The sequence below is a fragment of the Mus pahari genome, chromosome 4 (assembly GCF_900095145.1).
Source record: "Mus pahari chromosome 4, PAHARI_EIJ_v1.1, whole genome shotgun sequence".
Taxonomy (NCBI): domain Eukaryota; kingdom Metazoa; phylum Chordata; class Mammalia; order Rodentia; family Muridae; genus Mus; species Mus pahari.
In genome coordinates, this window is record NC_034593.1 from 139,936,167 (window position 1) to 139,951,562 (window position 15,396).

A 15,396-nucleotide genomic window follows, 5' to 3' on the forward strand; every position below is an offset into this window, starting at 1 on the left:
CCTCCTCCTCTTGCTCCTCCTCCTCCTCCTGCTCCTCCTCCTGCTCCTCCTCCTCCTCCTCTTCTTCCTCCTCCTCCTGCTCTTCCTCCTGATTCTCTTCCTCCTGTTCTTTCTCCTCCTGTTTGTCCTCCTGCTCTTTTTTTCTGTTCTTCTTCCTCCCTGTTCCTCCTTGGCTTCCATCTTCTCCTCCCCCTCCTGCTGCCCCTTCTCCTCTTCCTCCTCCTCACCATCATAAAATAAATAGTACTACTGAGGGAGTTTCATTTACATATAAATGAACTGGGTCTCAGTCACTTTAGTAATCTGCTTGAAGTCTTATAAATGTCAAAGTGAGAGTTTGGGTCTGGGTCAAGTGGCTCCAGAGTCAATATTCTTGACCACTAATCAATGTTCTCTCCTTATCAACACTTAAAATTATTTTCACAGAACTTTTTCCTTCAGAAAATTTGGTGATTGTGAATTATAAGCAGGTATGACTCCTGTGCTGGTTTACTGAAAACTTATTTTGGAAGGACTGGCTCTCAGCAGAGTTCCCTTGGTATTCCTACAGCAGATGAGGGTTAGCTCCGTTCATTGGAAGTCATGGCTAAGCAGATTCACTGTAGAAGACCTGTGTCTGACCCCTTCTCTACCATAACTGCTCTGTTCTCTCCAGTGAGTTGGAGACAAACAGACTCTGAAGGGTTGTGGGTGGAAACAGTCATGGGGAAGGTGTCAAGGCACTGATGCAGGACTGCACTGAGAAGAGCCTTGCTTATTTAGAATGCATTACCTGGCTCCCCTGCTCTAGGATCCATTGTCTAGAACACCAAGGCTCTTTCCATAAAACTGACCATAAAGAGAATGTCTAAGGTGTGACTCCATGACCCACTGCAGAGTGTCTGTCCCCACTGTTCTGTAAGTGCTCATGGTAAGTGGATATCCAGGTTGTCAGAAAAATGAGTGGCAAAGATGTTGGATCATTAACTTGCCTGAGTGGACCTTGGATATTTGAAAATTAGCAATACGCAGCTAAAACATTAACAAAAAATAGCAATGCACATTTCTTCCACAAGTCCTGTAGAGTTTGTCACATTGAGAAGGCAAACATCTCTGGTGAGTATCAGCCCTGGGCATTTGACCCTGTGCAGTGCTTTGCGTATCAGCTACTGGGTGGTAATTACCTCACCCTTTCTATTGCCCCGTCACTTTAGTTACAAGGCGGAAGGCTTTCGCAGCAGCCTTTTGCCACTTCTTTTCAGAGAATATGATTTTAGTAATGTTTTTTTGTTTTGTTTTGTTTTTTCTGAGGCAGGGTTTCTCTGTATAGCCCTGGCTGTCCTGGAACTCACTCTGTAGACCAGGCTGGCCTTGAACTCAGAAATCTGCCTGCCTCTGCCTCCCAGGTGCTGGGATTAAAGGCGTGCGCCACCACCGCCTGAGAATATGATTTTAAATGCCTATAGACACAGTAGAGCTCATTAAAATGCCCCACAATACATTTTCATTTACTAATAGAAACCATAGTAAAATCATTATGGTGGTTGTAAATTGACTTTTGATTTTTTAACAGTCATTATAATCTTATAAATATGGCAAATAAAAGAAATATTTTCTTTTTCTGTATTTTATTTTACAAAAGTGCATCACTTAGCAGAGAACTCCAGTGCTGCTAGTATCTGAGGCACATGTGTGCTGTGGTGGAGCGATGCTTGCTTTCTGTGTTAAAGTGAACAGAACTGAAGTGAAGAAGTTTTCTACCTCCAGCGAATACAGAGGTAACACTCTCAGGGGCTTCTCTAGATGAAGAATGTCTAAAAGAAATACCAGTAAAGAAAATGGACCCAAACCAGGTTTCCATCCTGTGCTTCCAGGGGAAAGGTTTAATCTACATTCCAATATGGCAGGTTACCATAGTTACCCAAAGAAACATAGAGCAGAGCACTGATGCTCTGAGCAGCTGTCTTCATTGTCACTTGCCCATCTCAAGGATCTTGACAGTCACCAAATTCACCAAAATCTGTCCCTGCAGTTTTGGGAAAGAGAGCACTAAGTCCCGGGACTCTCCTGTGTGTGCAGTGCCTGAGTCCCTAGATACAGGAAAGCATAGGTCCCCTTAGCTTCATGTTCAGCAGTGCTGCAGCCTTGCCACACACCCAAGTTGTGTAGCTAGGCCACTTCTCTGTCACCTAACTGGCCTGAGCTGGAATGAGCATGCTTCTTAATACGAACTGACGTTCTCATTTATGGTAACACTGGCATGTGCGTGCCAGCATCCTGTCTCACATGAGAAGGGTCGGTCGGTGTCTCCAGTTACAGATCTGAGATAGTTAGGGCTACTTGCATTTCATCATGCCAGTCACAGTTTGTTACTGTGTCACTATTTTTTCAGTTACCTCTGACTATAATTTCTGGTCTGTCTGCCTGTCCCTATTTATTCACATATTTGATGGTCATAGTGCTTTCCATTGAAGATGCTTTATCTGATCAGTTTTAATTTTCTCATTTTGTATGTGTGCCTTTCTAAATGTTCCAGTGCTCTAAGTTTACTAACACAAAATGAAGCCCATGTTGTTGTTGTTTAACTGCATGTACCTGGCAGGTGTGTGGTTTAAGATATCTTAATTGTATGGAATACACACATCTATGGTTAGGTAGTTATTCAGTCTACACTGTTGCTAGAGATGTGTGGTGATTACAAATGACTAGGTTAGGTACGGATTACTCTTTCCCTCTCTGTAATTAGTACCGTGTCCTGTAATGAAGGCTTGCACAGCTTGTGGTGGAGCAGGAGGTGTCGGCAGTTGAGATCCTAGAATGGGCAGAGTTTTTGTTGGCATCTTACAGTAGCAGTTGCCATCTATCATCTAACTGTGAATCCGTCCTATGTGCTCAGCTACTGCTGAGGTAGGAAGGGCTGTGCAAAAGCCTAGTCACAGATTATTACCCACAGAGAAGATCTTGGTCCATGGAAGAACCATTATGAATATGGGTAAAATAATTACAATATTTGTTTTTATTGTAAAGATACGCTAAGCACTTTTGTAATGACTGCTGTGACTAACAGTTACTACTTTTATTAAAAATGCTTTGTTGAACTTTATTTGAAAAGTCATTCAGTCTGTGATCGGTTTTTGATGCAAGCAAATAGAGTTCCAAAAAATTAATTTGACTGAAATTAAATTGTTTCTCCCATGAATGGCTTCATTTAAGCACAGAGGGGGGTTTTGTGATTTGTTCTTCGGTTGGTATATCTCAAAAGAGAGTACTCTAGGATTCAGACATTAAAACTTGAAAGGATTGTAAGGCTTCTCCCGGGAAACCCACAGTGAAGAACTTAAAAGCGAAGAAGTTGGAATTTAACTGTGTTTAAACAAGACAGTACTAGGAGCTGGCACACAACTTGCATCTAGAAGTACTCCTGGGCCAGTGACTGCTTCAGAAGGGCTCCCTAGCCCAGCAGGCTTTACCTACTGGTGATATGTGCTGGGGTTCCTTGGGATGTACATAAAGTTGTTTTTGTTTTTAATTTCTGGGGAATGAGTTGTGATATTTTAGGTCATTGACTTTGTTTTTACCAATGTGAGAACATTTCTTCATGCTCTGAAATCCTAAGGTGATCTCACAGTCCACGCCATGCTCTTCCCCGGGAGCTGCCCTGGTCTCTTCCCACCCTTCTCTCCTTGGCCCTGAGGCCGCCTCCCACACTTGTTTGCTCTTGCTGGAGTAAGATGTCTCCATCTAGCAAAGGCTCCCCTTCCCTCAAAGGGCCCGCTACTCATTCCCCCCTTCTCTCCTGGCTTTGCTGGAGAATCCTTCTTCTATTTTATCAGAAACTGCACTTTCTGTCCTTCACGTTAGCTGTAGCACCCGCGTCCAAACCAGGCTCTGTCCTGTATGCAGCTGTTTGGAGGGTTCCCTGTCCTCAGCTCCTGGACAGTCTCTTCTAGAGGGAAGCATTACTGTCGTGGTCAGAGAGCATGGCCTTGGGATGAGCCAGGACAAGGTGCAAATGAAAGTGTGCTAACTGATCATTTTGTCATGTTGGATGATTTCTATGTCTCTAGTCTTTTTTATCTGTAAAATGAAATTAATATGAATTGAGAATTTTTACAAGACAACATAGAGAGAGCACCTAGCACATTCTTGACACTTACCAATACTGGTGTGGATTAGCGCTAACTCTTTTTACCTCTTTTAACAAAGAATTCTACTGTTAGGCTGTAGGGTGAATCACGCACAGTGAGGGGCTCTAAGAATCACCGAGGAGCTGGCTAGTTACTGGAAGAGACGGGGCTAGCCCTTAGCCCCTTGCCCATTTGACTGTCAGAAGTTATTGTGCCCGCTAGAGATCAGAGTGAAGTCGAAGAGGGTGCAGAGTCCTTGGGGAGTGTAAGTAGCATATTCCTTTAGCCCCTTCTGCTGCTCGGCAGTGCCAGGCGCCTTTTGGAAAGGAAGCAGCAGCATTGCCGTCTCTCCGGGGCTTTGTCTGTTACTTCTGTCTGCACATCGCTGCTCACTGTCGGTCTGTCCCACCGCATTGCCAGCGTCAAGGCTCCTGTCTGTCCTTCTGGGGTTGTACTTGGCACCTGAGCAGTCCCTGGTGTGGGGTAGGTGCGCAGACTGCATGGATCAGATCAGAGCTGTGTATCTGATTGCTAAACTGGGCGTGACCACATTCGTCTACCAGCATGGTTGAAGAGAACGTGCTGTCACGCGCACTCCCTGGTCAGTGTCTCAGAGCCTGTGTCACAAGAACTCTATTGTGTTTCCTGCTTTTATTCCCCATGCTTTTATTCTCTGCCTTTCAGTCATCACTGTCTGGACGTCCTGCCTTAACTGTTGTGTGGTCTCCATTTGCTCTTCTGCTCTTGGCTCTTGTCTCTTGCTTCTGTACATTATTTTAGATTGTGTAATCCGCAGAATTCCACTGAGTCTCCACTAGCACTTTGTCAGTGAATTGCCTCATTGCCCTGGGACTTCATTACAATCTACTTATTTATTTTCCTGTTGGGGGGGGGGATGACAACCTCAAATGTCATCTCCTCAAATGTCTGCCCCTTCTGAGACAGGCGACAGCCAACCAAAATGCAAACACAATGTATGAACTCCATCCACTCAGTTAGGAAAGTAAGGTCTTTTTTCCTTTTCTCAAAAATTAAAGCTTATCAGGTACTTTTCCATAAACAAAAGACTAGCTTTAGCATCTTGAGTAGCAGTCTATTTTTCTTTATTGAACACAGATTTTTTTCTCACACAGCATATCCTGATTACAGTCCCCCCATTCTTCCTGTTTCTCCTCCCCTCCCGCTCCCAGTCCACCCCTTTCTCCCTGTCATTAGCAAACACACAGGTTTCTGTGGGATAATAATAATAATAATAATAATAATAATAATATGAAATAAAATATAACAAGATAAACAAACACTAACACATCTGAACTGGTCAAAACCAACCAACCAGCAAAACAGAGCAGGAGAAGAGCCTAAGAGAAGGCGTAAGACACAGAGGTCCAGTCGTCTGCACACTTGGGGTGCCATATATGCAAAGGACTTGTAAGCTAAAAAGAGGGAAAAAAAGATATATAAATAAAATAAAAATTAAAAAATAGAATTAAAAACAACAAGAAGCAGGGAGAGCCCTGGCTGACATTGAGACAAGGAACCTGGAAAGATGAGTTCATTTTCTGTTGGCCATCTACTGCTGGCATGCAGCCCACCCTTAAGAGGGGTTTGTTTCCCCAGGGAGACACCCTTGGAGAAAACAAAATCTTCATCTGCAGGTGGTTGTCACCTGGAGATAGTTCCTGGGGTAGGAATGGGGGTCCTGCCTGGTGCAGACCTGTGCAGGCAGGCCTGTGCATGCATGCCGCCTCAATCTGCACATTCACATGCAGGCATGTGGACCTCAAGAGTCTTGCTTTGGGGTGTCCTACGTTTCCTCTGGCTCTTGCACTCTTCCCACCTCCTCTTCCATGGGTTCCCTGACCTGAGGGGAGGGATCTGATGGAGGCACCCCGTTTAGGTGTGAGTGTTGCAGGGGCTCTCACTGTCTGCATGCTGTCTGGCTGGGGGTCTCTGTGTGTGTTCCCATCTGCTGCAGGAGGTAGCCTCTCTGGTGATGGCTGAGCAAGGCCCTGATCTGCTTCCCTGTCTGGGGTGACCTGTGGGTTCCCAGGGAGCGCTGTCTGGAACTAGGCGCGGCCCCCCTGGCCGCAATCCCACAGGTCTTATTTTTAACTTTAGGAAGTCTTGCATGGGGTGTGTCTGTGTGTCTGCTTCTCCCCTCAGATGTTTTCCTTCACACTCAGTGTAAAGGACGAGTTTAAGTTTCCCATTTGCTCAGTCCCTCCTCTCTTCCTGGACAGCTTTGTTTGACTTGTGTGGTGGTTTGAATAAGAATGGCCCCCACAGACTCATACTTGATTGCTTGGTCATCAGGAATCAGCACTATTTGGGAGGAACTGGGAGGTGTGGCCTTGGAGTAGGTATGAGCTGACCAAGGGAAGTGTGTCATTGGGGTTGGGCTTTGGGACTCTGGATAGAGAACTCTCAGCTGCCATGTCTGCCTGTGTGCCACCATGCTCCCCACCATGAGGATGATGGGCTAACCCTCTGAACCTTAAGCGAGCCCCAATTAAACGCTGTCCTTTATAATGGTGTCTCTTCATGTAGAACATTGACTTAGATACTTGGATATGGTGTTTGAGCAAGGCCTTGTAGAAAACATAGGTATGGAAAATACAAAGAGGCACAGTGGAGTATTTTGTTTTTATGGATTTTTAAAAAAACAAATGGTAAGCTCTATGAATTATTGCCTCAGAGAACAAATATCAAATTTTATTTCCTATCAGTACGTTTTTCTCCAAGTGTGTTCATTTTGTTTTGCTTTGTAACAAACAGCAATTTAAAATCACCATTACTTCACATTTTCCTGGAGTCTGGCCCTGGCTCTCAGAAGCTTCAGTCAGGAGAGCAACCGGCAATGTCCCCGAGACCCTGGGCCGTCTTCCTCGGAAGACGGATAGGATAGGATAGGATAGACTATAGGATAGTTCTCCATGGTGTAGAATTCAGGCCTTGCTTGGAGGCTGAAGGTTGTCTGCTCTTTGCGTGGCCCCTGTTCTCTGTCCGTTCTGAAATGTGGCGTTGCTTCTCTAATACCCAGGATGTAGTTCGGTGCTTCTGACATAACTGTCTTTGATGCCTCTCTCTGATAACTAGGCCTTCTTACCGGCTTTACTCCATCCCAGTAACCGTCCTTTTGTTAGAGACCCTCAGTGTGTCTCAGACTCCTCCTCCTCTGCTTTGTAGCCAGCTGCTCACAGGGCCCTGTCACAGGCCCCATCCCTGCCCTAGAAGTCCTTGTTTTTCTTGGAGTGGGAATTGTGGGGTTGTCTTACAAGGCTGCCTACCATGGTTTCCCTTATATTATTAATGTGATTTGAAGCCTTTAAGTCATGGAGGCTGAAGAAATTAAAATCGCAGGCTGTTTTTCCAGAGGACTCCTGTTGGATTCCTAGGACCTACGTGGTAACTCACAGAGGTCTGCAAGGTCAGTTCCAAGGGAATCCAACCACCTCTGCTGGCCCTGTGGGAACTGCGTGTCCATGGTCTGCAGAGATGAGGCAGGCAAAACCGTCATACATACTAAAAATATACGTTAGGTTTTATGTAAAGGGTATAGATACATAGAAAAATACTAGTAAACTATATTAAATAGACAGTGGAAACCAATTATTTTCTCAAGTATTGTAACTGTAACCTTGGTAGATTGTTTTATAATTTTGTTTCTCTAGAGTATAGTATAATTAATTCTCATTATTCTTAGAAAAGAATCTTGGTGAAATTTTGGTAATTTTCTCTTTGCTTAGTAATAAATATGTATAATTTCAAAAATCCTGTTTCGTCTTTACATAAATTTAATACTTAGTTCTGTACTCTAAGTGTTTTGAAGTTATATGGTAATTTTCTCACATGAAAGGGGGGGGTGAACCTTTCACAACGCTGAGTGTAGTGTTGCTTAGCTACCCAGCCCTTTCATGTGAAATGTTAGACATTTTGATAATTGGTAGCCCTTGAGCTTCTGAGTGTTGGTTCCTGACACACTGTGTTTTTATGTAAGCCATTCACCTTTGTATTGTAGATGTTTCTATGAGGTAAAATAAAAGAAGAGTGTATTTAACAGCAGTCTGTAGAGTGCCTTAACTGTGTAAAATTAGTCATTTTAGGAAATGCTCTAATGGACATGAATGAAATTATAAAAATACTTTAATATGAGCTTGCTTCAAATACAGCTGTACTACAAAATGCTGTAAGGTACTGACCTGTCACGTGGCTGTAGGGAAAAGATCAGTGGAGGATGTCCAGAGTGTTACATGGAGTTGTATAGCAATCCTGAGATGGCAGGAGCAGCATTGGACACACATGGAGAGTGCACTCGAATCACTCTGCCCCCCCCCACCCCCCGTGGTACCCATGTTACTTAAGTAGTATCTCACACTGCTCCTCCAATGGGAGAAGAGCATGAGGCATGCCTAGGTAGCCCCATTAGGTTTCGGTTTCTACTTTTCCCGTGTGCGTTTGTGGGTGTGGGTGTGCATGCACAGGAGCTTCAAGGCTGGTGCCAGGAAGCCTCCTCCACTGCTTTTCTACCTTATCTATTAAGGCAATATCTCGTGAGATCCAGAGCTCTGGCTAACCATTGGCTTGCTCCGAGGATGCCTGTACGTGCTGTCTGAGACTGAAGTCATAGGCGACACGTGGGTGTGGGGTTCTGCAGCTCCAAATCCCAGGGCTCACATTTGCATGGCAGTGTGTTTTAGCTGAGCCTTTCCCAGCCTGGAGACTCTTGCACTGCAGTTTTTTCTGGGCATTCCCCTTATACACCCCCTTCCTTCAAATTCCTGTGCATTATACATAGACTTTTTTAAAACAGATTTTGCCTCAAGTTCATTTGTAACAACAGCATAGGACACTGGTCATCTGCAAATAGTGTGTAGGTAGGTGTGTCACAGCAATACGGCAATCCATCTGTCTTCACGCTGGCAGGAGCCTTTTCTATGGGGCCATCACAGAGGCCTGGGCAACTTTGGAGCCTGAGCTGAAGCTGAAGCCTGGGCCTTAGCTGGAGCTGGAGCCCCTGCCTTGGTTTGAACCTTGGGGTTTGGATGACAGAGCCTTTGAGCCGTGGCCATGTAGCTTCGAATCCGCTTCCCAAACTTGGGGTGAGTGATGAAAGCCAGGCGACTGAGTCTGCAGCTGGGGCCCTCTGGCATCTTGGGCTTGATGGCCTGAGGCTTCACAAGGGCCTTGATGGCCTCTGCGCATGCACTCACTGCCTTTGCATTGTTGGCCTGCATCTTCTCCAGGCCTTTCTTGTTGTGCTTCTTGGCAAAGTGCATGTTCCTCAGGAACTTAGGGTCAACCCCCTTAAAAGACTGATATCTTTGTGACCAGGGTTTCTTGATGCCATTTCTGTGCCATTTCCGGGACTGGTTGTATATGGTGTGGTTCTGGGACTTGGCCATGTCTGCATGTTCCCCGCAGTGCCTGGACCGGAAGAGCCATTTACTTTCTAAAAGTGCAGATAAATCCGAGTTGAGCAGTGTCCATCTACAATCCTACTTCCTCCAGAGAAGCAAAACTAAGGAATTAGTATATTTCTCTCCTTTAAATATTTTGCTGTAGAATTCTAAGCTGTATGTCATATTCAGTTTGCATGTTGTTTTAACTTCCTTATCATGGGATAGGAATCCCTTAAATCACTAAAACTGTTTACAAGCGCGTTGGCCGCGGTGTTCTGCGTTTTACTGAGGAGGTGAAACTGGAAATCCTGTGAACCTTCGTCAGTACTTCTGGGCTCCTTTACTATGGTTCCTAGAGGAAGAAGAAACAGTTTAAAGACTTAAAACTGAAGTTGACCTTGTTAATTAACATTTGCTAGTTTAATTTTAAAGAGCATACATTTGCATACTGTTTTTATGACAGAGAAAGTGAATTAGCCCTTTATAGATTGGTGAGAGCTTTGATCCCCATCTCCTTTATTGATTAGCCCTGTGCCTTGTGACTTTGGGGGGAAAGCCTCCTGAGCCTAATCCCTTCTTCTGTTACATTTTCCTATTGATTTTCCTTTAAAGTTTATTTATATACTTTGTAAAGTGCAGGTATTTCAGAAATTTGTTTCCGTTCTCTACCTTTAACTCTTTTGTTCTCACTCATTGCATTTGGGCTTATAAATCTTTTTACTGTGTGCATTCCCTACATTTTATCCCCTTTGTCCTTTGTGTTTATATCTAACTTTAAATACTATAAAGTGTTTTTTGGTGTTCCCAGGGCTGAGTTAAAACAAATCTGACTTTGACACTAATCCAGTGTTAAGAATGTGGAAACAGCACTTCTTTGCCATTGATTTTAGAAAGTTCTAGCATCTGTAAATTCTTTCTTTTACATTCATATAACATCTACTGTAGGAGGTTGCTATAATATTTATATTTTATTAATATTAGTAATCTTTTACTGTACCATTTAAGCATTACAGTGTGTGTTAAGAATGTTTGTATTGAAAAGTGAGTTCCGTACCACCTGCGCTCTCCGATGTTTGCTGGGGGCTTGGAGCCATCACTCACAGATAAAGGGGAGGGAAGTATGATAAACTTTTATTGTTGTAACCCATTGACATTTGTGAACTTTAGTAATGGTAATTTCCTGCATGAATACAGTGTATCTTAAGTTCTAGCCACCTGCGCCCCATTCTCCTGACTCCTATCTTAACCGCACATTGGTGGCTGCACTTTGTTCTCTATGACTATCTTTCTGGTTTTGCACCAGTACCACAATATTGGCTAGCATTATCCTTTTTTTTCTCCCTTCAGGCCTTATCCCTCTCTGTAAACTAATATAATTGTTTTCCTGACATCTCATGCTATAGGCATAGCTACTTGTCTTATGTTTTTAAATTGCTATTGTAAGTAAAGGAAAAAACTCTATTACTGACAAGATTGATGAGTACTGATTTTTAAAAAGAGTATTTCTTTCAAGCATGAGCTCTTCTCAGTAGTTATTACAGATACATCTATACACATTGTATATGTATAATAGTTTCAAATGAAAGTTTACTTTTCCCCCCAGGAGTTGTAGATTGGCCAGTGAGAACAGAGTGGTCTTAATAAAAACTTTAACAGTAGGTATTCTCATCTCATCAAAGTGAAATGCACGGTAAGGAAAAACTATAATTAGTGTTCTATCAAAATGGAAGTGCCAGTGGAGAACAGTCATCCATAATTATCTAATTAGATTAACCACACTGTCACTTTACATAGGGTCAAAAGCAGAGGAGGGAAGTGTTTCCTTGTCCAGCAGGGGGCAGCATCTGACTGTCAATAATGGGTCCCCTTGCCTACTGTTGGTGAGTAGAGAGGCAGAGCAAGTACTTCATTCACCTTGGGCCTGGAGAGTGGGAGTAAACACTGTGCAGTGGCTGTGTGGCATTGCCTGTTCCAGCAGAGCTCCTGGTGGGGCAGCCAGTCAGTCCCCTCAGGCCGTCGTATGTACACACCACTGTTGAAATCAGAGCTACAAGTGGGTCTGTGCGTGCAAGTCTTTATTATGACTTTAAGAGCCAATATTTTCCTGTCACTTCAGTGTTTATATTTCATGGCTTTGATGTGTAATAAATCATTCCACAAATTAGAGACTTAAAACCTTTGTTTGTTGGTCATTTGTTGAGTGGGTAGTCTTCAGCTTGTAACTGTTACCATCCTGGTTAACATTATAGTAAGTTGACACATAAAGACATAGTAGGCACACGCCTCACTTACAGAACCGTAATGCAACTATTGAAGACACAGCAAGGTGGGAGAATGGTCTTCCCTAGATGGAGGCGCACAGGACACTCAGCTGTGGACTGTGGGGTGTGTGGGAGAAGAAGTGCATGTGGACACTAGATGGAGGCGCACAGGACACTCAGCTGGACTCTGACAAGCTTGGAGCTCAGCAGGCCGGTGTGAAATGAGCGGTAAAGGTAACTGATGTGGTAGATAGGAGGAGCCAGCCTTTTGAGAATTGAGAGAAAAAGAGTTCTGCCAGAATCAGTCTTGGGCGGCATCACCCTAGTCAGTGAGTTTTGAAGAAGTACACCATGGTAAAGGCCACCTCTGTGAAGGGAAAGTACAACCAAGGTTGCTGCTGTGGTAGCTTGTGCCCTGTCCTCAACCTCTAAGGAGTGGTGTGAGTGCTTCCTGTCAGCGGCAGCAGGGCCCTCAGGGGCCAGAGGTGCCGGGGAAGATGAGACGTGCAAAGTGGGAACTGGTGGAGAGATGGACAGTGCCGAGGGAGTTGGAGGAGGGAGGCAGCTGGTTGTGCTGTGCCAGGACAGGCCCCTCTGCGGCACGTTTAGCAGGACAGCTATCCCATTTGAAGTCTGCCCCTGTTGCTGTCCCAGTGTGGTGTTCACTGGGCCACGCCCTTATAACTCGTCACTAAATGCTCTCCCATCAGCATTTACATTATCTATTGCTGCGTTCTCAGCTCTGAGGTGGCCATGTTGTCCTTGTCTTGCAGAAGCCGAAGCCGAGAGACTGGCACCCTCCCGGAGGCTTCATCCTGGGGCTGTGGGCGCTCATCATCATGGTCTTCTTCAAGACCTATGGAATCAAGCATATGAAGTTCATTTTTTAAGACTCAAAGATGTATGAAGAAGAATGAATGGAAGATTGCAGCCTTGGATCAAAACTTAGGTTTTTATATGTTTTTAAATATGTTGCTTTTGTGTAATTTGGGAAGAAAATTAGGAAAATTGAATATTAATGAACTTTTGACTTAAAACATAATATTGTTAATGCACTTGTTTATTGGCCACAGAATATGTCTTTCATTGTGTTTGTGTGTGTGAGTTATAGAAAGCAGAGAGCAATGACATTGGAACTTATTGCTTAATTCTTTTTACCCTCCTCTCATTGTAAAAGTGAGAGTTGTTAAGGTGTTGGTTCCCACTAAAGGAAGTTACTTCCGTTAATAGGTTTGTGTGTGTTGTCTTCGTCTTTTTATCTATGGACATATGTTCCCAACCATACAGAATATGCCATCCTAATCTTTTGGTGTTTACAATGCATTATTAACCTTTCTCCGCCCTTGGACATCCTTCAAGGGTAGGTATACTGTGAGCCTGACTTGCCTCACTTGCCTGCAGTCCAGGCTGTTCAGGAGGCTAAGTCGATTTTTGAGCCCTGGGGGTTGAAAGTCTGCCTGGGCAACAAACAACAGAAAAGAGAAACACCACGGAATGCACTACCTACTGTATGGTGTTCATGTGAAAGAGAAACACCACGGAATGCACTACCTACTGTATGGTGTTCACGTGACAGCTCCTGATGGACCCTTACCTGTTCCCAGAGTTCCCTTGGGCTCACTCTGGAGTACTAACGACTCTGGAATTCTGCAGCTTTAATTGCATGGGAAGATGGAAACACAGCTTTGCTAGCTGTTTATCTAGGGAAGTCATGCCTCTGAGAATTTTTAGTGGTAACCCCTCAGAGAAACATGCCCTATTATTTTTTATTTTTAAGAAACTTCTAGAATTGATTATATCTCTTCAGTTTTTGTCCTGAAAGAGACTGATTGCTGACAGCTGGATCTATGTTGTCCCTGAGGATAGCCCCATAAACTGGATAACATGCATGGAGCACACACTGAAGGCCCCACCTTCATGTCTGATGGATCAGTAAAACACATCCAACACTGACTCTTCTAGGATGTCAGTCACCTCCACGTCTTCCTGCAGTGAAAAGATGGCCAAGCTTGGGTCTTGTGACCAATCTCAGACACACTTTTCTCTTTCAGACCTTGGCATCAGAGAGCCGTGCTGGGGTGGGCTGTGCCTATAGGTTTACTATTCATGTCTGAGGAGAGTCTCAGGTGTTTCATCCAAGAATCTATATGTTCATCTGTTTTCTTTACAAATACTGTTTCTAATTGTAGATAACAATTAAGAAAAGTCTTCTAATCCCTGGCAATAGGCAGAGACACCTTGTTGGTAATATTGCTCTTATATCAGCCAGGGGCAGAGCACATGGCTGTCCTTGTCCATCCTGGCTTGTTGCCTGGTGGCCAAAATTGTGTTATGCCTAGGACACATAATAATCAAATCAATTATCAAATCAAATCGAGGCAGCGCAACTTGGGAGGAAAATGATAGAGGCCTGTGGACCAACATGCCACCCACAGACCTGCCCTCTGATGTATGACACAGGTGGGCTGAATATACCCACCTGCTGTGCACAGACAGGATGTCATCCAGGGGCCCACCAGCTGCATGGCCACCCTGCTGCAGGAGTCACCATGATATGTTAGTATGTGCTGGTCAGGTGGGAGACTCAAGGGCAGAGAGGAGTAGCCTGTGGTTAGTGGCCAGCGCTGCCACCTCGGGCCATGCTGCTAGTGAAGGCCGTGTCTGAGTCCGTGGCTATGCAGGGGCAAGGATAGGTGTCCATATCTGAGGCTCGATGTCACTATAGAGCAGGGGAAGACCCTGATGGGGCAGCCTCTGGGGACCACGTGGATGTCCAAGGCTGTGCAGAACGGGCCCCGCCCTTCACTGGCTGCAGCCCTCTGGAGATCTGGCCCTTCGCCTTGCCCTGGCAGCACTGCGGAGCTGGTCCTGGAAGTAGGAGTGTGGGTGAGTTGGGCCCCTATGTGAGGGAGAACTGGTCCTGCCACTCCTCTGCCATGAGGTGTCCTGGGCAGAGGATGTGTGAGTGTGGGAGAGCTGACCCTCTACTTGGCTGTTGTGGGGTGACAGGGGCACAGAGATGCCTCCCTTGCAGCTTCCAGCAGTCAGGAAAGCTGCCCACAGGGTGATGGGTACAGGGAAACTAGCCTGCTCCCTTACCTGCTGCAGCACTGGGGAGAGTGGGCCCATGCCTTGACTGGGCAGAACAGAGCACTTAATTCTGAAGGCATGGGTGCTGTCAGCTGACCCTGCCTCCCGCCAATGGCGGCACGGGGTGGCTTAGCCAGAGCAGTGCTGGAGAGCTCATCCTGGAGGGGAAGCTAGAGGAGAGCCCAGCAGCCCAGGTCCATCCCCAACATCCATACTATCTGCAAATCGTTGGGGTGCATGAACGAGCCAGTCCTGCACTTCCAAAGCTGTAGGAGTCCTGGTGAGGATCCTCTATTGATGATGTCACAGAAACCAAAGACCTCCAGCCAGAGCGATGACTCATTGCAGTGGACATTTACAAGTAAAGACGTGTGGACAGAGGGGTATACTGTGAGACTCACTGTGATGTGTGGACAGAGGATGGACTGTGAGACTCACTGTGACGTGTGGACAGAGGGTGGACTGTGAGACTCACTGTGATGTGTGGACAGAGGGTGGACTGTGAGACTCACTGTGACGTGGACAGAGGGTGGACTGTGA

General features: G+C 45.2%; 1 protein-coding gene and 2 pseudogenes across 1 annotated transcript in view; 2 read left to right on the forward strand and 1 right to left on the reverse strand.

The window, feature by feature from the left end:
* The window catches only part of Pigk (phosphatidylinositol glycan anchor biosynthesis class K), a 70,377-nt gene extending 57,386 nt beyond the window's left edge, over nt 1-12,991 (forward strand). The window contains exon 11 of the mRNA XM_021196307.2: nt 12,540-12,991. Coding sequence (XP_021051966.1) covers nt 12,540-12,656 — 117 coding nt within the window. The 3' untranslated portion in view covers nt 12,657-12,991. The remainder of the gene's footprint in view (nt 1-12,539) is intronic.
* Nucleotides 9,050-9,508, reverse strand: LOC110320140 (annotated as a pseudogene).
* A 987-nt stretch (nt 12,992-13,978) lies between the features above and the next one.
* On the forward strand, nt 13,979-14,114 carry LOC115063915 (annotated as a pseudogene).
* Nucleotides 14,115-15,396: the final 1,282 nt, after the last annotated feature.